General features: G+C 49.6%; 12 protein-coding genes across 12 annotated transcripts; 5 read left to right on the top strand and 7 right to left on the bottom strand.

Annotated features, from left to right (window-relative positions):
• Positions 1-82: 82 nt before the first annotated feature.
• Positions 83-1,849, bottom strand: N7518_007862 (tubulin alpha chain; the record flags this gene model as incomplete). Its single annotated transcript, XM_057188789.1, has 6 exons — positions 83-311; positions 381-1,335; positions 1,433-1,508; positions 1,616-1,642; positions 1,705-1,745; positions 1,825-1,849. The coding sequence occupies 6 exons, from the start codon at positions 1,847-1,849 to the stop codon at positions 83-85; spliced, it is 1,353 nt and encodes a 450-aa protein (XP_057040492.1).
• Positions 1,850-1,875: 26 nt separating this feature from the next.
• Positions 1,876-2,218, bottom strand: N7518_007861 (uncharacterized protein; the record flags this gene model as incomplete). The annotated part of the gene is made up of 2 exons (XM_057188788.1): positions 1,876-1,924; positions 1,992-2,218. 2 exons carry the CDS (start codon positions 2,216-2,218, stop codon positions 1,876-1,878), a joined length of 276 nt encoding a protein of 91 aa, XP_057040491.1.
• Positions 2,219-2,616: 398 nt separating this feature from the next.
• Positions 2,617-3,469, top strand: N7518_007860 (uncharacterized protein; the record flags this gene model as incomplete). Its single annotated transcript, XM_057188787.1, has 2 exons — positions 2,617-2,916; positions 3,008-3,469. 2 exons carry the CDS (start codon positions 2,617-2,619, stop codon positions 3,467-3,469), a joined length of 762 nt encoding a protein of 253 aa, XP_057040490.1.
• A 760-nt stretch (positions 3,470-4,229) lies between these two features.
• Positions 4,230-7,133, bottom strand: erdS (aspartyl-tRNA synthetase, cytoplasmic; the record flags this gene model as incomplete). Its single annotated transcript, XM_057188786.1, has 1 exon — positions 4,230-7,133. One exon carries the CDS (start codon positions 7,131-7,133, stop codon positions 4,230-4,232), a length of 2,904 nt encoding a protein of 967 aa, XP_057040489.1.
• A 627-nt stretch (positions 7,134-7,760) lies between these two features.
• Positions 7,761-8,771, top strand: N7518_007858 (alpha/beta hydrolase; the record flags this gene model as incomplete). The annotated part of the gene is made up of 1 exon (XM_057188785.1): positions 7,761-8,771. The coding sequence occupies one exon, from the start codon at positions 7,761-7,763 to the stop codon at positions 8,769-8,771; it is 1,011 nt and encodes a 336-aa protein (XP_057040488.1).
• A 462-nt stretch (positions 8,772-9,233) lies between these two features.
• On the bottom strand, positions 9,234-11,030 carry N7518_007857 (CAZyme family CE10; the record flags this gene model as incomplete). The annotated part of the gene is made up of 6 exons (XM_057188784.1): positions 9,234-9,337; positions 9,388-9,790; positions 9,862-10,448; positions 10,500-10,687; positions 10,741-10,745; positions 10,818-11,030. 6 exons carry the CDS (start codon positions 11,028-11,030, stop codon positions 9,234-9,236), a joined length of 1,500 nt encoding a protein of 499 aa, XP_057040487.1.
• Positions 11,031-11,469: 439 nt separating this feature from the next.
• N7518_007856 (uncharacterized protein) lies at positions 11,470-12,046 on the top strand (the record flags this gene model as incomplete). Its single annotated transcript, XM_057188783.1, has 3 exons — positions 11,470-11,605; positions 11,665-11,729; positions 11,786-12,046. 3 exons carry the CDS (start codon positions 11,470-11,472, stop codon positions 12,044-12,046), a joined length of 462 nt encoding a protein of 153 aa, XP_057040486.1.
• Positions 12,047-13,204: 1,158 nt separating this feature from the next.
• Positions 13,205-14,268, bottom strand: N7518_007855 (glycosyltransferase family 8 protein; the record flags this gene model as incomplete). Its single annotated transcript, XM_057188782.1, has 3 exons — positions 13,205-13,658; positions 13,729-14,164; positions 14,232-14,268. The coding sequence occupies 3 exons, from the start codon at positions 14,266-14,268 to the stop codon at positions 13,205-13,207; spliced, it is 927 nt and encodes a 308-aa protein (XP_057040485.1).
• A 1,676-nt stretch (positions 14,269-15,944) lies between these two features.
• Positions 15,945-18,902, top strand: N7518_007854 (alanyl-tRNA synthetase; the record flags this gene model as incomplete). Its single annotated transcript, XM_057188781.1, has 4 exons — positions 15,945-16,029; positions 16,084-17,747; positions 17,842-18,678; positions 18,729-18,902. The coding sequence occupies 4 exons, from the start codon at positions 15,945-15,947 to the stop codon at positions 18,900-18,902; spliced, it is 2,760 nt and encodes a 919-aa protein (XP_057040484.1).
• A 391-nt stretch (positions 18,903-19,293) lies between these two features.
• N7518_007853 (uncharacterized protein) lies at positions 19,294-20,241 on the top strand (the record flags this gene model as incomplete). The annotated part of the gene is made up of 1 exon (XM_057188780.1): positions 19,294-20,241. The coding sequence occupies one exon, from the start codon at positions 19,294-19,296 to the stop codon at positions 20,239-20,241; it is 948 nt and encodes a 315-aa protein (XP_057040483.1).
• Positions 20,242-20,620: 379 nt separating this feature from the next.
• On the bottom strand, positions 20,621-22,693 carry N7518_007852 (rDNA-binding RNA polymerase I transcriptional factor; the record flags this gene model as incomplete). The annotated part of the gene is made up of 1 exon (XM_057188779.1): positions 20,621-22,693. One exon carries the CDS (start codon positions 22,691-22,693, stop codon positions 20,621-20,623), a length of 2,073 nt encoding a protein of 690 aa, XP_057040482.1.
• An 861-nt stretch (positions 22,694-23,554) lies between these two features.
• Positions 23,555-24,328, bottom strand: N7518_007851 (uncharacterized protein; the record flags this gene model as incomplete). Its single annotated transcript, XM_057188778.1, has 1 exon — positions 23,555-24,328. One exon carries the CDS (start codon positions 24,326-24,328, stop codon positions 23,555-23,557), a length of 774 nt encoding a protein of 257 aa, XP_057040481.1.

Genomic DNA, 24,328 nt, shown 5'->3' with positions numbered 1-24,328 from the left:
CCAGACTCGCGTTGGTCCCCAAGCCAACCCGTAGAAGTGAAACAACCAAGAGTCCGAAGACCGGTCAAATAACATGGCTAATCTAGTACTCGGGCTCCAACTCCTCATCACCCTCGATGGAGTCGGAGGCGACCTCCTCGTAATCACGCTCGAGAGCAGCGAGATCCTCACGAGCCTCAGAGAACTCACCCTCCTCCATACCCTCACCAACGTACCAGTGAACGAAGGCACGCTTGGAGTACATGAGATCGAACTTGTGGTCGAGAGCGGACCAGGCCTCGGCAATGGCGGTAGTGTTGGACAGCATGCAGCTATATTATAATTAGCATCGAATTTTTAATCAGGGTTCAAGACCCGAAAGAATCAAAAAGAAAACTTACACAGCACGGCTGAGGTTGGCAAGATCGCCGTTGGGGACCTGCATGGGAGGCTGGTAGCAGATACCGAGCTTGAAGCCAGTAGGGCACCAGTCGACGAATTGAATGGTGCGCTTGGTCTTGAGAGTGGCGACGGCACTGTGGGCGTCCTTGGGGACAACATCACCACGGTAAAGCAGACAGGTAGCCATGTACTTGCCGTTGCGGGGGTCACACTTGACCATCTGGTTGTTGGGCTCGAAGCAGTTGGAGGTGATCTCGGTGACAGAGTGAGCCTCGTGGGCGGCCTTGTCGGAGGAGATGATGGGAGAGTAGGCGACCAGAGGGAAGTGGATACGGGGGTAAGGCACCAAGTTAGTCTGGAACTCGTTCAAGTCGACGTTGAGGGAACCGTCGAAGCGCAGGGAAGCAGTGATAGAGGAAACAACCTGAGCGATAAGGCGGTTCAGGTTCTCGTAGCTGGGGCGCTCAATACCGAGGTTGCGGCGGCAGATGTCGTAGATAGCCTCGTTGTCGACCATGAAGGAGCAGTCGGAGTGCTCCAGGGTGGTGTGAGTAGTGAGGATGGAGTTGTAGGGCTCAACAACGGCAGTGGCGTTCTGGGGAGCAGGGTAGACACAGAACTCCAGCTTGGACTTCTTGCCGTAGTCGACGGACAGACGCTCCATCAGGAGAGCACCGAAACCGGAACCGGTACCACCACCGAAGGAGTGGAAGACCAAGAAACCTTGGAGACCAGCACAAGCATCGGCAACACGACGCACACGGTCGAGAACCTCATCGATCATCTCCTTACCCACGGTGTAGTGACCACGGGCGTAGTTGTTGGAAGCATCCTCCTTACCAGTGATCATCTGTTCGGGGTGGAAGAGCGAACGGTAGGTACCGGTACGGACCTCATCCACGACATTGGGCTCGAGATCGGCGTAGATGGTACGGGGAACGTACTTGCCCTGACCTGTGAAGCGGGGGAGAAAGAATGTTAGGAAGCTGTGCTTTGCAATTTTGCACATCAAGGCGGGGGAACATTGAAAAAAAAATCAGGGTTTTCCTACCAGTCTCAGAGAAGAAAGTGCTGAATCCGTGGTCGGGGTCGGCCTTCTTGCGCTCCTCAGTGAGGAATCCATCGGGCTATTATCCATGTTAGTCACGAGTGTTTACCTCTCGGCAAGAAAATAGGGGGTACGGGTGCCCGAGTCAAGATTGGGCGCCATCATGGGTTTGGAATTCCAACGCACCTGGATACCGTGCTCCAGACAGTACAGCTAGAAAATCAATGCTGTTAGTTTACCGAATACTTGTTCCTCGATGGGTTGTGGATAGTTACCTCCCAGCAGGAGTTGGCGATCTGGCAACCGGCTTGGCCGACTGTAGAGAACGTCAGCGCATTCATCGAAGAAGACATATCAAGTCTGACGAGTAGACTCGATGGACGATGTCGACATACCGTTCAAACTGATAATCTCTCTCATTGTGATCGAGTCGATGTTTTTTCAGGCTAAAAAATCAGGAGGGGAAAGTGAAACCCAAACAACAAACGCGACGGTCTGGAACTCTCAGTTAGGCTCGAATACGAAGATGCACGATGGAAGGGGGCGGGGTTGGGCTTCGTACCTGAAGAATGGAGGAATGGACGAGAAGATGGAAAGGAAAACAAAGTTGACCAGAAATGTTGTGGAGGAGGAGGCGTCTGTGCTGTACAGGGGGAAGTTCGTTGTTGATCCGTTCGTTGGGTCGCGTCGGGCAATTTGATTGGCTCCTCCCCGGTGAGGAGTAGCGGCTACTGACCGCCTCGTAGTGATCTCGTGATGCCACGTGATATCATTAGTACCTTGTGACATGTGGATATTAAAAAAAGAATGCAATTCAAGCTTGAATAGTTAAGATAATTCGGCACTCGAAGTTCGTCAAATTTGTCCAGTGAAGTGCCCAGGGAAACTCCTCAAGGGTGTGTGGTCTGACGGTGTTGAAGCTATCGATTTAGGATCCACTAGGGGGAACCACCTCGAACCACCATTCGACCATTATAGTCAAAGTACTAAGACACACACCTCGGTACTGTATATACATTCCAACATTGCACGTTCAACTTTTGAATGCTAATTGAACTCTTAGCACTACAATTGTCAAAAACTGCCCGAGTCTCGTCATGGGCCGAGAAGTAAGACATCACTAGAACATCATCTCGTTCACCTAAAATTCTCCCTATATTACAGAGCAGAACATCAAGTCTCTCATCATGCATATCAAACTTATTCCCACTCTGGGACTCATCCTCCCGCTCTTCACAGCAGTAGCGCAAGCAAATGTGGAAAAGACTATCTTTCTAGCCCCAATACCAGCAATCGTCCCTTCCGAGCAGCCAGACCTCGACGACCTAGGTCTCGAGCGTCTCTCACCACAGAAACCCGTGGTGCGAACCCAGCTCAATGCCTCATTCCCAACGGCCGCGGCCCCCTATGGCACAGACTCGTGGTTCTTCCTTGAAAACCTGAACCCGGGCCAGCGGTATGAAGTACGAGTGTGCTGGCTAGCCACAGTAAGACCACCCACTAATCCACCCTCTCTCTCGTCGTCTTTTTACATATAATACACATCACCGTATATAAACACAACTAACAAACCCCTAGCAACCAACAACATTCACCCTCACCACCTACCCGCTCTCAAAAACAATCGAAGACAAAAACCTCCTGTCTTCCCTGAGCATGTACACAGCAGCCCGACTCGCAGCAGCAGACACAATCCAAGAAAATGTCATCCCGCACAGCGCCAATGCACGCGGTGGCAAAGATGTGTTCGACCCTGTGCCGACAAGTGACTCGGTTCTGTTTCTGCATGTGCACGCCGCAGCAGATTACTTCAGTACAGATCAGGCATTGATGCAGAATGTCCCACCCGTGGCGGTGGACTTGATTCTTGATCCATTCTTGTTTAATGTTTTCCCGCGCTCGTTGGTGCCGACTGCTGGGTGGATTGTACTTGTTGCTGTTCTCGCGGCAGTGCTGGGGAGGTGGATTGTGAAGGAGGTTGGGAGGGCTGTGGATGATGCTAGGAGGCAAAGTGTTTTGGAAGAGATGAAGAAGAAATGAGATTGGGGTGGTTTCCAAGGTTGTGTGTTTGTTTTGGAGATGTACGATCAAAGTATCTATGAACCGAGGAAAGAAAATAACTGAAATATATTTCTTTGTTCCTGAGATCTAACGTGGTCCTCTTCTGGGAAATCTTCATGGCGTCCACGAAAATGGTAGGCAATTATGACAACGAAGGTTATTAATAAAACCGACGAGGAATGAATGGGAGCCGAGTTATGCAGAGAGCAGCCAATATCATTTAGGTAAATATCTTATAGAAGTACTAACATGGACTCTACATTATCATTAGTTACAAGGGCAAGATTTTGTAGCCAGAGTAAAACTATAGACAAGGTCAAATGACATAGACGTGAAAGGCAAAATTCAGATAACATAACAGGAACAATTAAATGTCGAGGTCGCAAAGTCAAATATGTAGGAGGTGTGCTTGGATACAGGATGAGCAAGGGCAATGGGGAATTCAAGGGGAAAAGCCAAAGATATAAGCAATGTATATGAGACGCAACAGGGATAAGGGTAAAGCAAAAAGAAAACCAAAGGTTAACGCAGCAGGAACCAACGTATAGGGCCAATCGAGTCTCCCCCGTTTCTTTCCTCTTTATATGCGTCTCCAAGAACCTGATTGGCACGTATGCCAGTCTATTCAAGATAAGTCCACGCTCATCTAGATCAAAGGACAAGATCACAAACTCCCGTTAAATCGTAGCTCCATGAATGGCTCAGCCATTGATACAAATAACGTAGCTTAATCTTAAGCTTAATCTTCGAAGAAGTTGAGGATCGCGCGGATACCCCTAGAGCCCAGGCCGTGGGACGGGTAGGAAATGTAGAGCGGGTCCTCGGTGGCGCCGAGCTTAGCACGGAATTCACTCTTGCGCACAAGATGGAACTGTTTAGCGAGGGCTTCGTAGGTGTGCTCCAACATCTTGACCTTGGTTCCCTGCAAGTTGTGACCTGCGGTGAACTGGGCAGTGGCGCCAGCGCCAAATGTAAGGCCTTTGACGCCACTCTTAGCGGCGGTCTGGATTGCATGCGTGACAATGTATTCGATAGTACCGCTCGGTGCGCCGGGGAAATCGAGACTGTACTTCACTTGCATACCATGGGCAGGAGATAGCATTGCCAAAGCGACGAAGGCGCAAACGACGCCATTCCTGTCCAGAGCGTAGAAGTACCAACGGTGCTCGAAGTCGCACCATGGGCGAATCTGGGACAGGTGCACTTGCGCGCCCTTGCGATTGGACAGCCACTCGGTAATACGATCGTCAATCTTCTTGCGGATGTCGTCTGGAACCATCTCGCCTTGGTTCATAGTGACTAGCTTAACGTTCTCGGTTTCGGCGCGACGCAGCTTACGTGCAATTTCGCCGTCGGAAGCGGCTAGGTTGCGCGATGGGTCAATGCGCTCTTCGGCGATACAAGACAAACTGCGCCAGCCTAGTCGTTCGCCAAGAATAGTCTCGATTTCAGGCGAGCAGAGGATCCATACGGGCTTATACTTGGTCTCGCGGCGTAGCCACTGCAAGAATTGTGTAATTGTGCGTGTGTACTGCTTGGGATCACAGGCTGGGTTACCGGGAATGATCGCATAGTTGGAGGAGCTAGGCACGTAGGCGACAGCTGCACCAGTAGCCATGTCACGCCAGATCTTGAAGCGTTCATCAAACCAGGAGGTTGATGTAGCATCGCCGTAGTTAGCGACCAGATGTTCCAGAGGCTGTAGCTCACTGACGTCCGAAGCTGTCCGAGCCTTGTGCTCATGGTGCCACGGCGGTTCGATGGTCGATGATTCTGGGTGGCGGAGGTTTTCAGAGACAGGCTTTGCTGGCAAACTCTTGGGGTCGCGAGGGAACATTGACGTCAGCCGGATGTTGCCCAGTTTGAGGATAAGCATCATGATACGTTCCAGACCAACTCCGGCGCCCGCGTGGGGAGGTGCACCCCAGCGGAAGCCCTCAAGATAATCTTCCATATCATCCGGGTTAATGCCCACACGACGCATGTTTTCCTCCAGCATGTGGGGATCGTGGATACGTTGACCACCCGAGACAATCTCTTGCCCACGAATGAACATGTCAAATGAGTTCGTGTAGTTGTCGTCATCGACGTCGGGCATCGTGTAGAAGGGACGTGCACCGCGAGGAAATTTGTCGAGGACATAGTAATCAGTGCCGTATTTCTCCTTGACAAGCTCACCCAGGTGAATCTCATCACGGGTACCCAAGTCCTCGTCGAAAGGTAGCGGCTTGCCCTCTTCATTCAACCAGCCCGAGTCGTTCAGCATCTTGATACCATCGGTAAAACGAATGATCGGCGTCTTTTCCAGCCATACGACATCTTCAGAGGGGAACTGGTACTTGATGAGATCAATTTCGCGGCGGTATTTGGTGTAGATGCCCGTGAGGATATTCTTAATCACAGCATCAAGTGTCTCAAGCATCTCATGGTAGTGCTCATCAATAGCCATCTCAAGATCCAATCCAGTATATTCTGTAAGATGACGGTGGGTATTGGAATTTTCGGCACGGAACACAGCACCAATCTCGTAGACGCGGCCGAAATCAGAAGCGATAGCCATCTGCTTCGCCAATTGAGGAGACTGAGCGAGGAACGCAGGGCGACCGAAATAGTTGACTTCGAAGACACTCGATCCAGACTCGGTAGCAGCGCCTTGCAATTTCGGGGTATGGATTTCGATAAAGCCGCGGTCGTCAAGGGAAGTACGGAAAAGATTGCATGTCACGGACTGAAGACGGAAGATGGATTGCGAGGTTGATGTGCGAAGGTCGAGGATCCGGTTGGCCAAACGTGTCCGGTCAGGGATGTGGTTGCGGCGGCCCTCGATCTTTTCTTCTTCGGTGGTCCGAATCTCTGCCTCGTAAACACTGAAGGGGACAGGCTCCTCGCGGCGAACTTGGAGGTGAACCGAGTCAATGGCCAGCTCGACATCATGAACTGAGCAGCCCAACACTGGAACCTCCGGTTTCTGAACAGTGCCGCGGACTGTCACAAAAGAGCCCACCCGGAGGTGCTCCACCCACTGGACCATGGCGAGAGAGATTGCTCCCTCCCGCTCATGCAAAACACCTTGGAAGGTACCTAGCTGTTGACGGAATACCAGGAACACTAGTTTGGCACTCATTCGACGGATGACGTGCAGTCGTACGCTGAAAAACACTTTCTGTCCCTCCATGGCAAGACTTATGTCATCGAGCCGAGTCCGCACTTCTCGTGTTCGAACGGACGACTGCATTAAAGGAAGCTCGCCATAACGCGCTTTCATTTCTGGCGTCTCCTCGGCTGTGGATTTGGCAATTTCCTCTTCCTTGCGGCGATGGTCGGTCTCGGAGAACATTTCCTCGCTGAGACGACTGCGCTCGCTGCGACGGTGCTGACGCACCAACCGCTTCTGTTGGTTTTTGCTCAAGGCACCGGTAGAAGAGTCGTCGGAGACATCATCAGACGAAGAGATATACTCATTCTTATCACGGAGGAAGTTGCCAATGATGCTGCGACGAGGGGATGCGGTAGGAGAACCGGACCGATCTGTCGAGGTACGAACTTTTGATGGCAGAGCAGAGCGAACGTTGGAACCGGAGGAGTCATCCTCATTTCCCAAGTGTCCTCTAATGGCCTTGGAGAGGGCACGTTTAATCGACATAATGTGCTAAGTTTATGAAGGGAGGGGGGAGAAGAAAAAAGAGAAAGAGGAGGGACCTCGGGACTTTGTATATATAAGGGAAAGGTGGGGGGGGGGGTTGCGCCGGAACGGGCGATTTCAAATATTTCAACCCTGGGAAGCCCTAGAGGGTAAAGAGTCCGACAGCAAAACAGGCAACGCGCAAATGAATTAGAACAAATTGAGTCAAATACAATGACAGGCCAAGAATTGAAAGAACTAGAGTCAATCAAAACAGACACGTAAATTTCCAAACTTATAAAACCTGCACACGGCCACAGGGCTGGAAAAGGTGTGATGACATCATCCGAAACCAAGGAATCCAGATTTTCTTGGTATGGGGCCCTGGTGGTCCCTGGGGAGAACTGGCCATTGCTTTGAACTTACGACTTTGTTTCCCTATTACTCCAACGGTTTCTCTCTCGTTATTGTTATTTCCCTCGTTAGTATCATTTGGCTGTTTTGTTCTTCGTTCTTCGGTCAATGTCAGATATCTCGTCTGGTCTTCCCGTCTGCCCGTCTTATCTTCTTATCACCGCCGGCTTCCGGGCCCCTCCGATGCGTATGCCAGACCAGTAGATTGAATCCATTACTTTTCACTACAGCATCATGGCTTCGTCTCGTTGGTGGCTGTATGTACAGGCCATATTTTGGCGGTTCCTGATGCGCATTGGCATGTTCTTGCACGAGATTGGTCCGCGCCCACCCCGACCGTTATTCACCCGTACCGTGATATCCGACTCCCATTGCCATCCGGTCGTCCTCCACTTTTACTGTCCACCGGATTATCCAGAGCAGCGAAGGCTAGGCCATCGCTTCCCCGTCGCTGTTAACTTCCACGGAGGGGGTTTCACACTTGGTGCCGCTACCGATGATTCTCGCTGGGCGAAAATGGTGCTGGAGGATACCGGGGCCGTGATGGTGAGTGTCGGCTACCGGCGAGCCCCCGAACACCCTTTTCCCGCGGCAGTAGACGACGGAGTCGAGGCCCTACTGTACCTGGCAACACATGCCAGTGAACTGGGATTGGATGTGAGCCGAGTGGCGTTGAGCGGGTTCTCGGCAGGCGGCAACCTGGCTGTCACGGTGCCGTTGCGACTGCGTGGCAGAATATCCACCGAAGTAAAAGAACATTTGGGTCGAGCGGAATCCACACAAAATCTGCTCAGTCAGGTCGGCGACCTCAACATCGTTGCGTTGTTCTCTTGGTATCCGATTCTGGACTTTGAAGAATCTCGTGATCACCGTCGCGCTATGAGTCTGATGCCGGACAAGACTCTCCCTGCATTTTTCACCACACTCTTTGATGAGGCCTATCTTCCTGATTTGGACGAACGCATATCCCCCTACGCATCTCCCATCCACGCGTCTGACCGTATCCTGTCTGAAGCTCTTCCCCGCGACGTCTTTTTCTTTATTTGCGAGTGGGATATGTTGATGAAGGAGGGTCAATCTTTCGTTCGCCGATTAGAGAGCCTCGGTAAACGTCCTCGGGCTATGCTTATTGAGAAAGCCCGACATGCGTGGGATAAGTCACCTAACCCGTGGCGGGACCAAAATCGCGTGGACCTTTTATACCGCGATGCCTGTGCGGATATGAAGGCTATCTTTGACCGGTGATCGATTTGCTTGACTATCAATCTTTCCATGTTTTCTTTTCTTAGCACTGCGGGCTTGGCCTTGGCGTTTGAACCATTCATGGTGTCGACTTTACATAGCGTTTTTGATATGTTTATCCTACTATCACTTTATTATCCTAGTCTACAACGTACATAAAGTGTACATGTAGCTGACTTATCCGATTGCATTCGATTGTATTGGCTGGGATCATGTATCCACCCCGGTGGCAAGCTTAAAAACAAGCGGAGATGGAAACATACAACGCCTATATGCTAACAAAAGGACGGCCTACATATGTACGATGGGCCAAATAATATCACTCGGAACCTCCTCCTTTCCATTGTAGTGCTCATTTCTTGCCACTTTTTGACCGCAGGTAAAGACACTACCTCAATGCGTATGTATAACCTCCGCCACTTCTTGGTCACTGGCAGGTATGAAAGCACCTGGCACAAGCAATACTCATATTTGCGCCAGCAAAGCTGCACACCGCTGAGCGGAGTTTTTCGTGCCTACAAAAGACATGCTGGGATGATTATCGAGACCGATTTCAACAAGTGTCGAAGCTAAAAATGTTAAGAAACAAATCATCTCGATCGAAACAGTGTGGACTCACCTTCAGGATCATAACTGGGCCATCCCAGGGCTTCCAGTCCGTGTTGGGGATCAGCGATGAATGAGCCCCAGGCGGATCGCATCTGAACCCGCAGCTGGCGCTGCGCATCAGACTCAGCAATCCCAGTAATCTCAGCAGATTCTCCGAAAATCATGTTAAATTCGACGCCATGGTATGCTCCACTAGTAGGGTAAAGACGGGTATTCTCCCAATCCGCGTTGTATTGAAAGCGCCAAACTGGTGTATGTCGACGACTTCGGTGTGCTGCTTCGAGATTGGATGGGCAGAAGAATGTTTGCATGTTGAAATCATCCCACTGCTCGTCTGTCAGCGTCGATCCCTGGGCGTAGGTCGCAATCTTGTAGAATCCCGCTTCATTGGCGTTGTGCCCGACCAAGTAGGGCTGTTGGAGAATATGGTTAGTAGCTACATTGACCCATCGACTATATTTGAGATGTAGGAGAGCCCACTCACGATGCGGGCGAATTTTCCTTGCTGCGAAAGAAGAGTGTAATTCTCAAAAACAGTCACGTCGTCCATAGTGGGCTGGAAAGCCGGGGATTTCCTCGCAGGGTTTGTAGTCGGAACCTTCACTGCACTAGCAGCGGCGAGAATGGCGCTCGCATTCTGCTTTCTCATGCACGGCAGGACATCCCCTGAAGACCCACAGCCCAATTGGGCAGACACAGTATACCAATGCTCCGCTGCAGTTGTTCTATTATTTGTTGGGAAGCTGAGAGCTGTGCCGGAATGCGAGATCAAACCGGTAACTAGGGGTTCGGACTCGTAGGCGTATGCCCAATAATCAACGGAAGCACTTCCGCAAGACTGGCCAGATATAATGATGCGGTTGGGATCGCCCCCGAATCCATGAATATTTTGCTTCACCCATTCAACGGCTAAACGTTGGTCTAGTAGACCAAGATTAGGAGGGTGTCCAGGCAGACCAGGAAACCCGAATATGTTCATGCGGTAGTTGACCGTCACAACGATTACATCCTCAGTATCAGCAAATCCGCCTCCATAATAAAAAGGAGTATCGGTCGTGCCACTTGTCCATCCTATATCATGGATCAGAAACAAGACATTGAAAATAAGTAGCAAAAACTTACTACCACCGTAAAAATGAACATAGACGGGCTTGAGTTGATTTGAGTCTGGCTTTGACCAAATATTCAGAGTCAAGCAGTCTTCACTTTGAGTGTTGTTATTAATAGCCGCGAAGGCCTCGAAGATGCTGTCAAATTGCGGAGTTTTGTCGGGATAGTCGACCAGCTTCGACACCGAGTACACGCAGTCTCTGTAGATTGCTGTTAAAGAAAGTAGAATATAATCACCACAAATAGCACTCACTTTCCCTATGTTACGTTCATGTCAGACATTCATACATTTCATGCACTTCGGGTGTAAGGGATAAGTTGAGACCATACATATTCTGAGGCGATGTGAGCACCCCTGGGCGTGTAAGGTTGGGGCGGTGCGAATCGCAATTGTTCGACCGGCGGCTGCGCGTAGGGAACTCCGAGCCATTCCGTGACCCCTGGATTCTTTGATGCCTCATGGCCCTGGATGATTCCATTCGACCCGACATGGGCCTGTCGCGCTACGGCAACCACCGCGAAGGCCAGCCATATTACTCGCATGATCAAAGATATCCTTGATTGAGTCGGAGGGGCAAAATCAAAGGAAAATAGACTGTGAAAGAAACCGCGTGTTGAAAATCGATTGACGGGCCTTGCATATATATGTAGCCTGTAGAGGTAAGCCCTAGTCGATCTGGCGTGCTTTGATTCAGGTCCGCTGTCTCAAGTCCCCATTTGGCCCCCAATGAGCCGTCCCAGGTCACATCTAATGCCTGCTAGTGGCACACCGGAAGCCTTGATCCTTGATCTCGTTTGAAACAGAGATACAGTTCTCTCTTCTGGCCCGTACATACTCATGAAATGCACATAGGCTATGATCGTTCCGATCTAATCCAACCCCATTTGACTTGACAATGTTATCCAGAGTGTGACATTTTATGGCCAAACAACTGACGGTATCCCAGATAGGGGCCATGTGCTTTTCATCACCGCGCTTGTAATGGTGCTCACTGCGGCCATTTTTGTTACCATTCGACTAGCAACGAGGATTCATCTGAAGGAATTTGGTTGGGATGACCTTTTCCTCGTCATCGCCCTAGCGGCATCGGTCATGACAACAATTGCTATCAATTTAGGTAAGTCAAAAGACATCTGCGGCGGGTCTTTTAGTCATAAGCTGACCTTTGGTTTCCAGCCGTCGTGCATGGCTATGGCAGGCGAAAAGCAGATATGGGAGAGGGTATACATATAGCTCTTAAGGTGCAGTGATATCAACGGTAGCTAATGCTCGTTCAAATCTCTAACACTCCACCAAGTGGTTTTTTGTTGCCCAGATTCCATATAAGATTGCTCTCGGCTTCACCAAAGCTTCTATCGTCCTCCTTTACCTCCGAGTATTTATTACCGAGTCTTTCCAGCGTGCGGGAAAGGGTTTCCTAGCTGTCATCGCCGCATGGACAGTCGCATCAGTCCTCGTCACAATCTTTCAGTGTATCCCGATTGAAGCTTCTTGGAACCATAAGATCAAGGTCAAACAATGCGTGGATAAAGATAGCTGGTGGTATGCATTTGCGTGAATCAACACGGTTACTGACGTTCTGATCGCCATTCTCCCCATTCCCCCAGTTCGCCACCTGAAGCTTTCAAAGCGCGACCGGATCGGGTTGTGTTTTGTTTTCGGTGTTGGAATATTGTATGTATTATCTCATCCTCCCTTCTCTTTGCATTGATCAGGAGTCTAATGTATACGTAGTGTCTGTGTCACTAGTATCATGCGTACGGTTGCAGTGTCTCAAACATCGACTGGCTTAGACCAAAGCTGTGAGTATATTGGAAGCCTCGAAAAAAAGGAAGTCAGAGAACAGCTGCTGATAAAATCCCAGTATAGGGGATTTCATCCCTCGCTCAGTCTGGACTCTGGTCGAGTGCAATATGGGAATAATCTGTGCGTGTCTCCCTATGATGCGCCGGCCGCTAAGTTTTCTGTTTCCGTGGCTTTTCAGAGGCTCTTCTCGGAATGAATCAGAAAGACTTAGCTATGTTCCCATTGAGTTGAGGTATACCAATCGCTAACAGCGTCCGCAAGGGAGTGAAAGCCAAGAGGAAATTCTACAGTCAAATGTACGAGGTAAAGGGCGTTGACTGAGCAATAAGATAATCACATCTTTGTTACGACAGATTCCTGTCGGTTTTTCGTTGCTTGCAGCTTCCAAACTCTGTACAACACCTTTAAATTAAAGAAAGAATCATCCAAACGATATTAATGATCCTCAATATCTGGCTGTCGCTTATTTACCAGTCTTTTTGATACTACTGGTTAGCGCCATGGTCAGATTCGCAAACAAACAGTTATGGCACTGGGGGTTATTTCCATCTAGAAAAGAGGCCTTGGTTGGTCTATGATAACACGATTATAGAGCAAGTTTTCATTTAAACTACTATTACAGCTTCTGCGAGCTTCTCAGTTGGACAATGGAATATTTGTATCAATGTAATGCTGAATTTTGCAGAGGCAGTGTTTCGCTGCGATGAGTAATTCCGCCAGAGGTCTTCAAGAGGTCTGAGTGGTCACACAAGGATAGTCATATCGTGTTACTATGCCAGGCCAAGCAAACGATTTACACACCACCAGGAAATCTTCCTGGTTAAAGTGCCCACCGAATGAGGTATTTGGTGGATGAATGTTGAATGTAACAAATCGAGAGTAGTGGTTTGTAAATTTTTGAACAAACAACTCAAAATTCGTCCCTCAAGCCTGTCTCCTGCTCCTCGCTCAACCGTTTCGCATTCAATGTTTTCCACCATGCGTGCGATGGGTCTTGGCTCGGTCCAGTTTCATCCCATGGCTTCGGGCTGAGGATGTAATGTACATTTTTCACATTCTCATCGCGCCATATAGCGTCATGTACACCTTCCCACCGCAAGGTTTTGAGTGCGTTGTATATGTACGGGAGTGCAACCCAGCGACCATAAAACAGGTCACCGAGAAGGGACTGATCGGCAAAATCATAATTCGATGTTGTAGAAGCACCAAGCTGTGCAAGAATCTTCTCGTAGGTTGCCTGAGCTGGGATCACCACCTGTAGGCCTCCATTGGGTATCCCCAACCCTGAAGTGGGTGAAGCACCGGCGGTTTGCGCGATGTCGGGATTTTCATGCTGCGTAGTATATGCGCAATTGGCCGGAATCCTTTCAGAATTATCGAATTAGCTGCACTGTATGTCGCGCTTGAATGTTCCCAAATAAAGGTTGCTCTTACCAGTCTGCGGGATAGTGAGGTTTATGAAGCGGATTGCAGCTGCAAGCATGGCTAGCGGCAAAGACTCGATCTCCGTTTCCAGCCATTTCTGGTGAATCCAATTCGACATCCATTAATTCATCCATATTTTTAAGGACTAGCATGTCACTGTCAAGTTGTACGATACGCTCATATTCAACAAGTGAGAACGGTGTGAGTTTACTCCAACAATCGTAGAATCGTACATCGTTGGTGAAATCCTTGGGAGCTGACGGCAGGAGATACGGTACATGGCGCTTCAAAATTTTCCGGGAATCAAGGGCTTTGTGGCCTTCGGCAGGGAATGTGTCCGTATAGAGCACGACAAGCGGATACTTTGACCCGACCTTTCTGAGAGAGTACTCAAGGGTCAAAAGCCCAGAGAGGTATGCAGTATTTGTTATGAGGGTGGTCCACACTGAGAATTGTTATCATCCGGAGAAAGAAAGTATTGTAGAGTTTCAGATTGCCCTGTCGATCTGTACCTTTTGAGGCATGTGGCTTGAGGATATTCTCGTCCATGATTTGATTGTGGCGCTGATAATTGCTTTTTTTTTAGCTCTGACTGTGATTGATCAGGTGAGAAGCCAGCACTCACATTTAGCAATTGTAACGATTGGAATTGGCTGTTGCACTAAGTACAATGCAGATACAGGGAGTTAGTGGAGTGACAAGGGAGCGCGCAGGCGCATTGTGGGTGAGGGGTTCCCGAGGTCCCTTCCTCCGGTATCGGTCTACCCAATGAGGGGTTAAGGGTTAGTTGTGGTGTGCATGCAATTAGTTAGCATATCGTTAGGCTGGATAACACTAGACTGGAAAGAATTTATTAGCGAAACACTATTATACGTCGGATTTACAATCAGAGTTCTTTAGGCTAATTAGAGTAGTCCCGTGGCTTGACCTAGTTTCTATTTGGTTCATAACTACGGAGTATGTACCCCGTATTGATATTTATGCTCTAGGTGAACTGCATAACTATCGATGTATTAAACTACGTTTATTTTCTATGTACTTCTTCGGTTAAAACTATGTGGTCTTACTCCGAATGCTAATACCTCAAAGATACAAGCTTGCATGTAGCGAGCCGAAACACAGAGATTTTAGGGCTTGGTTGCTTAACCGCTGACGCTAGGCTCAATGCAAATTGATGTGCATCGATATAGAGTGATTGGACATCTCCGGGTGCATACTTGCATTAGATTATAGCCCAACACATAATAGTAGGTCTAGATTTAGGCTCCCTGTTTACTTATCTGAAGTTATTGCAATATTAAAGGAACTGTTGAGAAGCAGAAAGCCGAGTACTGCATTGTACCTTTTCATGGTCGATTCATCGAGGGCTACGTGATATCCTCGTTGCTTTTGCAAGGGAAAGGGTGGACCACTATCGAAACCGTTTAGCAGAGACACTCTGTCTTGCGGTAGCAAAATGGCCAGAAAGATTAGAAGCCAGGGGATGGGACCCGCGGTTTGTGAGAGAAGATATGGCAGCCATGGCATCAAGCGCTGTTATGGCGGGCTAGGGGAATTCAGAAGATGTCGTCAGGATCGTGACTGAAATAGCAGCGACTTTATCGGGTGGACCAATTTCAGCACTTGATGAGACGAGGTTTTGGAGGGACGCAGGTCCCACATCTGATTCTCCAATCCTTGACCCGATGACCGTCATCGCTCTTGTCAAGTGCTTTGTTCTAGAGTGGAGTATTGACTTGAACTACCAGATGTACCACGATTTTCCTCTAGAGACGTACCTAGGATGAACAGATAACAACTGTTCGAAAACTTAACATTTTGTCCTTACTTGTGACCTCACTTTAGTATACTTCCCATGAACTGAGTATAGCAACTGTCCCCATCTCCGTACTGAGGACTCTGTAGTCCATAAGTGCTCTCCGTTGCGGTCTGAGCTGAGAGGGTCTCTGAAATTGATCGACTGTTGTCTAGCCCTAGGTCAGGGATACATTCATATGGGCCTGGGTACACCGCCTGTATACAGCCAGCAAGCGAACAAAGAATGCTCAAATACCAGTCAACTCGTATCAAGATGACTCACTACAGGGGGTTGTGCCTGAAGGTCACATGTCAGGAGATTTCATAAATCTCACTTTCTTTGTTTAATCCTCTCTTGCAAATCCTAGGCACATATTTTGCACTCAAACAAGCATATTTGGATTTCTCTATCTCAGTTATAGCCCATAATGGCACTCCAACCAAACAAATGGCCGGCTAAAACAGTTCGAGACACGTTCCTCGATTTCTACAAAGAGAGGAACCATATTTTCAGTGAGTATTTCATGTTTGAATTGACCTGCACAAAATAAGTGACTCATTGAACAGCGCTTTCGTCCTCGGTCATTCCGCACAACGATCCCACTTTACTCTTCACCAATGCTGGCATGAACCAGTACAAGTCCATCTTCCTTGGTACTGTCGATCCGCATGCAGACTTTGCCTATTTGAAGCGTGCTACCAATTCCCAAAAATGCATTCGTGCAGGTGGAAAGCACAACGACCTCGACGACGTGGGAAAGGATAACTATCACCACACTTTCTTTGAGATGCTAGGCAACTGGTCCTTCGGTGACTATTTCAAACAGGAAGCCGCTGAGTACTCGTGGGAGCTGCTCACATGCGTGTTTGGCCTTGACCCCAGCAGACTCTATATCACCTATTTCGAAGGTTATGCCCCCCTAGGTCTTGGCCCGGACATTGATGCTCAAGAGATCTGGCGTGCTATTGGCGTACCTGATGACCATATCATCCCAGGAAACATGAAAGATAATTTCTGGGAGATGGGCAGCCAGGGACCGTGTGGACCCTGCAGTGAGGTCCACTATGATAGAGTCGGTGGACGAAACGCCGCTTATCTGGTCAACCAAGATGACCCCGACGTCGTGGAGATCTGGAATATTGTTTTCATTCAATTCAACAGGGAGGCAGACAAGTCTTTGAGATCCTTACCGAACAAGCACATCGACACCGGGTTAGGCTTCGAGCGCCTGGTCTCGATCGTGCAAGACAAGTCATCGAATTATGACACAGACCTCTTCTCCCCTCTCTTTGAAAAGATACAGGAAATCACAGGAGCTCGTCCATACCAAGGAAAGTTCGGCGCCGAAGATGATGGCATTGACACCGCCTACCGTGTTGTGGCCGACCATGTCCGCACATGCACGGTTGCGATTTCTGACGGCGCTGTACCTGATAGCGTCGGTCGCGGTTACGTTGTACGGAGAATCTTACGACGTGGTGTGCGATACGCGAGAAAGTACTTTGACGCGAAAATCGGTTCTTTCTTCTCGAAGATTGTGCCTACAGTTGTCGAACAGATCGGGGATATCTTCCCTGAAGTCAGAAGGAATGAACAGACCGTGAAGGAGATCCTCAACGAAGAGGAAGAAGCTTTTGCTTTAACTCTAGACCGAGGAGAAGCGATGTTTGGCAAATATGCGCAGAAGTGTCATGAGAGCGGTTCAAAGGACCTCCCCGGAGCTTACGTGTGGCGACTATACGACACGTATGGGTTCCCGGTTGACCTGACGAAGCTTATGGCCGAAGAGCAAGGTCTGAATATTGACGAGGACGAAGTATCCGCCGCCCAAGAGATGGCCCGAGAGGCTAGCAAAGGCGAAAAGAAGAGTGCATCTGATCTCGTCACGCTCGATGTTCACGATCTCGCTGCTCTAGAGAATATAGTTGGCATGTGTAAGACAGATGATGTGGCTAAGTATAGGAAAGGTTCCATCCAGTCAACTATTAAGGCGCTATACTATGGTAAGACATTTGTGACAAGCACGTCCGACGTCCCAAATGGCGCACAGTTTGGTGTCCTTCTCGATAAGACCAATTTCTACGCTGAAGCTGGCGGTCAAATTTTCGATACTGGACGATTGGTCATCGACGATGTTGCCGAAATTGATGTCCGTAATGTGCAGTCATATGGAGCCTACGTATTGCACACTGGCTATATGAAGTACGGCATCTTGAAGATTGGTGACACGGTGATCTCTGAATATGACGAGTTGCGGCGGCAACTGATCCGCATGAATCATACCGGCACTCATATCCTTAACTTCGCATTACGAGAAGTTTTAGGCGGAGAAGTCGGGGTCGCTTGTCGCGCCAGAGAAACTACGCTTCGACTTTTCGCACAAATCTGGCCTCACTGAGGAGGAGATTGAAAGAGTCCAAGAGATCTGTCACAATTACATCAAAGATGATCGACACGTATTTGTGGCGGACGTCACACTGGAGAATGCACGTCGGATCGAAGGTGTACGCACTATTGTGGGTGAGACGTACCCTGATCCAACCAGGGTTGTTTCGATCGGAGTCCCTGTCAACGCCCTGGTTGACAATGTTTCCAAGAACCGGTGGACCTACAGTGTCGAGTTATGTGGAGGCACACACGTTGACAGGACCGGTGAGATCAAGGATATGGTCTTGCTGGAGGAGTCCGGGATCGCAAAAGGTGTCCGACGCATTGTGGCTGCTACCGGTCAAGAGGCGCAAGAAGCCCGACAGAATGCAGCTCGTCTTGAAGAGCACTTGGTGAGTATGGAGCAGATGTCTATCTCCCCGGAGAAGGAGGCACTTGTCAAGCAGGCACAGGCCGAACTCGCCACGTCAACAATCTCAATTTTGGACAAGAAATTGTTCGCAAGGCGACCCGAAGGAAGCATCAAAGAGATGATGAAAGAGCAAAAAGAAACGCAGAGAAGTCAAGTCGATGCTGCCATCAACCATGTCAAAACCGTCATCGATGATAACCCAGCCAGCACCTCGTTTGTTGTCAACATCCCGACTGATTGTTCCGCCAAAGTTATCACGGAGGCCATTAAGCATGTCTCTTCTATCCACGACGACAAGAGCGTGTATTTCATAGGTGTAGATGCCACTGGCAGGGTTGCCCACGGGTGCTTTGTCTCGCCGGTAAGTTTGTTTCAAGGAATAGAAGGGGCTGTTTTAACCTATATTACTAGAAACACATCTCGAATGGGCTGGTGGCAAATGAATGGGCTGCGCAGGTTGCGAAAGTCGTGGGTGGAAAGGCTGGTGGAAAGGGTCTTATAAGTATGGGGAGCGGACCGGATAAGGCCAAAGTGGAGGATGGGATGGTGGCTGCGAGAATGTATCTCCAAGAACTGCGAATTTAATCATTTGAGAAGATCCTGGATAGAATGCATGCACTGTGGATTGAAGAAGAAACAATCCGGCCATATCGAAGTCAGATAACTCGAAACCTACACAAATCAGCCTCAAAACCTACAGGTGGAGATTAATGTGTCCACCAGCCAATAGAAACGACCAATTTCAAATTTCCAAGTGATTCAGTCGCTTAATCGGGACTTTAAGGGTCCTAATGAAATGAGGTCTCACTTAAAAATAGGGTCCTAAAAAAAGTCAGGGGGAAAAGAATATCGTGATGGACATCTCAATCTCTCAGCATCACCCTAACCAATCCCACGGCATTTCCCGGATTGATAGAGTGGTGTATTATTCCCTCTCTGGAACCCATTTCTACTTCTACACCGTCACACCGTAACCATGCGTGCTCAGGGGCGGACATTCACAAAATTCTCAACCGCAAGCATACTGATCCTATCATGTCTCTTCTTCATCCTCTATTACCACCCCCTGAGAGAAGCAACACCAGAAAGCTACCCAACATATGATCTATCTAGAAAGGGATTCCAGCTGGCGTCGCCGCGGATCCCAGAGAAGATCTGGTACAAAGTTGGACCTAAAGGATTGAGCGACCAGTCAGAGGAATGGCTGCACGATTGTCTCCACAAAAACCCAGCGCATAGCGCGCAGATCATGACCGACCTCACGGGCGATCAATATGTGCAAGATAACTTCGGCGATCGGCCCGATATCGTCGACGCCTACCTTTCTCTCTCGGTGCCGATTCTGAAGGCGGATTTCCTGCGCTATCTGCTTCTCTTCGTGGAAGGGGGCATCTGGGCTGATCTGGATGTCTCGTGTGGGGATGTACCCATTAGAGAATGGATCCCCGAGACTATGCGTGCTAAAGCTCGGCTGGTTGTTGGGTGGGAGTTTGATGTGGGCTGGGGGGAGAATTTCATCCGGCAGTTTGAGAGTTGGACGATTATGGCGGCGCCTGGGTCGCCGCATCTGTTCATGGTTATCAATGATATTATGGAGGGCATTCGTCAGAAGACGGAGGAGTATCAGGTTCCGGTTTCCGGGTTGACTTTGGATATGACGGGTGATGTGATCGACTTTACCGGGCCGAGGCGATTGACTCGCGGGGTTTTGAAGAGCTTGGAATTGGCTCGCAATGAGACGATCGATATGGCGAGTATCTCGAATCTTTTGGAGCCCGTTTTGCTCGATGATGTTTTGATCTTGCCGGGGTATTCGTTCGCTGCGTCGTCGAATTCTTACAGCAATGTGAATGTGACTGGTCCTTCATTGGTCCAGCATCATTATGCCGGCAGTTGGAAGAATCACAATGGTGGTGAGATCTGACCATGGATATGACTTCATGTACATTTGATTTTGTATAGAGCCATGTGATTTATAAGGCAGTTGGGTCTTAGACCGTTAGAAGAGTTCACGAAATTTCATGTAATTATTTTCCCATTTTTTGAACAGCTAGATTTATCAGCACTATGGTAGTACACGAGGCACAAATTTCCCAGGATTCCACCGGACAGTTCCGTGAAGAAGAACGATATCGTCAGTCATAAGGTATCGGGAACTTTTTGTGAAAAAAAAAGAAAGAAAAAGTTGAAGAGAAAAGATCAAATTGCAAATATTGATGGAAATCCCGGACGCCACGCTGAAGTAACAAAAAAATGGAACGAAACATGGAGTCCTGATTCGAGGAAGATAGATAGTGTCAAATTCACTCCTCGTCGGTCTCCGTGGCATCCTCGCCGTCTTCATCGTCGGACTCGTCAACTCCGCTGTCTGACTCGTTTCCCCCGTCGAGACCTGGAATACCGCGCCACTCGACGTAGTCACCTTCCAACCAGCGACGGCTACGGGGAAGCTGGTAGGGATCGAAGGGGAAGTATGCATCCAGTTGATAGCCGAGGTGATCGCCGGCGCGGATCTCGCGGCCGACATGGTTGAAGCGAGGATCTGAGAGATTGGAAAGGCTCCTGAAGGCAGTAACGCGAATGCGCTTGTTGGTCTCAAGGAGAGGGTAGACGTATAGGAATTGGAAGTGGTGGGCGATACGGGCGAATTCGGCGACGATGGCCGGCGAGCATACCTTGAGCGGGTTCAGTCGCGAATAGATGCATTTGTGAAGGAATTCTTTGATGTTGGGAGGGAATGCGATCTGGCCCGGCTCAAGCTCGTCCACCTGAGCCGCAGTATCACCATCGACGGCAGCGGTTGTCAGATCGCGCCACCGGAAACAGAAAATGTACAGCAGAGCCTGGGCGGTGGAGTAGAAAGGTCCGTAGCGACGAAGATCGGGCCCGCGGCAGCTGTCCTCATAGTCCATACGTAGGCTGTTGAGGTGTGTGAGGAGGAGATCGAAGACGTCGCGAACAACTTCTCCCGAGATATGGGCACCACGGGCAACAAAGCTAGCCAGGTATGCGGCTGCTGACTGGCGCAGGATATTGGGCTGCAGCTTGTTGAAGATGAGCTGTACAAATGTGGCTGCGAAGCGATCCACGAGCACGGGCGAAGCCTGGGAGAAATGGAACAAGAGGAATTGCGAGTGACGGGATCGGTATGTAGGGAGGATGATCGTCTGGAAGTGACTGAGGAGCAGGTCTAGCGCATTCTCCTTATCATCCAGGGTGCCCGAGGTGAACGGGGGTGAGAAGTATTCGAAGAGGATATCAATCATCCCGTCCACTTTGAGAATGTTATCCTTGATCTTCTTAGGCCCCTTCATGTCGTCCTCTTCCGAATCTTCGCTAGAAACCGAGGCATCATCATCGTCATCCGAATCATCAATCTCATGCAAGAATTCATCGCCGACTTCCTCTTCAAAGTCCTCCATATCAACCTGGATTTCAACGTCGACCTTGACAAGCTTCTCGGTAATAAGCGCCAGGATGTCGGACTGAAGCTCTGGGGCGTAGGTAATGATGTGGATGAGATTGCGGGTATAGGCAATGTTCGCGCTAGCTGGGTCTGTGTCGAAGGGAAACTGGGCAGACAAAATCGGGGAGAGTGACCCACTACCGGCCGGGATGAGCCGCAGCACATGGCGCATTGCCATGTGGACTCGAGTATGCATTTCGGATGGTGTCACAACAGCGTAGCCAGGGAGTCGACCGCGTCTTCGAGGGATGGACCCGAGATTTGTGGCTAACATCTTCAAGACGGGTCCAAGGAAGGTACCCTGTGCGGCGGCAAGGTTGCCCAGGAACCGGATATACAGCTTCACGTAGGATTCGTCCCGTCCGAGCCACTCGCTGTTGATGATGGCATGGACCAGTCCGCTGCAGGAGCGGTCCAAGGAGGCAACATGCGAGATCAGACCAAGAAGGTGGTTTTTCAAAGATGTGTGTGTTGGTGATTCATATGCAAGCAGGCTGTCATCGTCTTGCTTTGTTGGATCGGCAGAAAACATTCCCTTGATTCGGTCGTAGCCCTCGCTTTCTGACATCGTAACATGTCGGTGGATAGCCCGGCGCATCTCCTCCCGAATGAATGTCAGACTCTTCTCCGACGATGTATCCTCATATATCTTCACATCTTGATCGAACTGTACGCGGGGTCGCTTCTTGGTAGGAGGAAGGGCTTCTGTCGCGTCATCGGCCTGGGATGAGGACGGGGATAGGGGGAGGTCCATCTCGCTCATTTTGCGTTTCGAGCCGGCGACCACAGGAGGAGCCTTCGAGTTTTTGAGAATCGGGACTGGAGAAGAAGCCGGAAGCATTTTAGATCGAGATATCGTGGGTGTGGCCAGTAGCGCCGGTTTGCGTGAAGTCGTGGCTAGGGAGACCATGGCCGAATGTGCGGAAGAAGAGATGTAGGACGGGTTCTAGGCAGAAACCGGTGTCGACATTTGCTTTTCTGCACTCTGGCAGAAATCGAATCCAGTTGACTTTCAATTCAACGGAGCTTATCGAAGACTGATCCAAGCACACGACACTTTTCACGTCGAGATCTTGAGGATTATGCTACAGATTGGAATAGGAGAAAAAGGCAACAGTCTGTCTGCATCCGTGGGAGTCCAGTTGTTTGAGATAGATAAAATCGGATGCAGACAGAATGGTCGAGTTGCTGGATTCCAAGCAAAGCAAAGTGAAATTTTTCCTTTTCCTTCGGTCACTTGTGGAGCCCGGCGGATACCCGTGACCGTGTCGGTGAGCCCTACGCTATACCTAATTGGGTAATATTGACTTATGTCATCATGTACTCATTGTCGGATTGTAGAACTACATCATCACATCTTACTTTGTTCGACGTGCAAGGTAGTTTTAAACGTGTTTATTGGATCATATTTGAGATTCGGAATGAGACATCACATAAGACTCCCAAAAAGTCGCTAAAAGACCGCAGAACCATCATCAAGTACGGTATGAAGCAGTTGAACCCAAATGATACATCAATGCATAACGATAAAAAGACCGTCTAGTACGGGAAGAAGTGAAAAAAATGGCATGAATCAATTCGAAAAATCAAGATTGAGCGCGGGAACACAAGGTCCTCCCATGGTATCGTGTAAAACAAGGGGCAATAGTCGTGAAAGAAAGAATAAGAGTTGGTCGTCTTGGCGGGTCAAGCAAAGAAATATCCAGTCCCTTGCAAGTCCGCAATCTCGTGTCGTTGATCACCCCGGATCAACCGGGGGGCAGCAATTACGCTAGAACCAAGATGTGGTCATAGGCCCACGTGTGTCCTCGAAAATGCTGCCGTACAATTCTTCAACTTCGACAAGATAATCTTCGACGGAGAACTTCTTGAGCCCCTTGGCATAGAGAATCCGCTCCTCATCATCGTGCATATTGAGGCCACAAAAGTCCTCTACGACTTCGTTCACCTGCTCTAGCTCTTTGCCGAATGGATGCGGCTCGGCCTGGAAGAATTCCTGTGATGCACGAATGGTCGGTGTGGTGCGCGCTGCATTCAGCGGCGGCGGGGACATCCTCGAGACTGAGCGCTTGTGAGCGAGCTCCTGGTGTGACCGCTTGGTGTGGGACAGAGCTCGCTTAGGCACCATCGGAGCATCTGTATTTGACGAAGACGTGGAGGAGCGCGGGTGGCTTGTCACCGAGGCCGTGTGCTTCGGGAAATACGATGCCAACGGGTTTGCATCAATGGGAGAGCTCCCGTGAGGAGAGACATCGGGCGAGGACACCGAAGACGCGTAGCTTTGCGGGGAAAATGCGTTGTCGGAGTCGTCGCGCGATCCTAGTGATGAGGCAGATGAAGAGCCGGCTGAGTAAACTGGGCTGATGTCGGGTGCGTTGTAGGCCAGCATGTTGGTCGTAGACAAGAGCTGCACTGGTCCAGATATGTTGCTGCGCTTTATACTTGCCGAGTTGAGTCGCAAATTCCCTTCGCCACGATACGGCATGGGTGCAGACACCTCTGGGCGCTTATTGCGCCGGGTGAATGCTCTCGTGAGGGTTGACAT

Source organism: Penicillium psychrosexuale (assembly GCF_028828465.1).
Source record: "Penicillium psychrosexuale strain IBT 29551 chromosome Unknown utg000004l, whole genome shotgun sequence".
NCBI classification, from domain to species: Eukaryota; Fungi; Ascomycota; class Eurotiomycetes; order Eurotiales; family Aspergillaceae; genus Penicillium; species Penicillium psychrosexuale.
The sequence above is the reverse complement of the archived record's forward strand: the minus strand, read 5'-3'. Positions and strand labels throughout refer to the sequence as shown.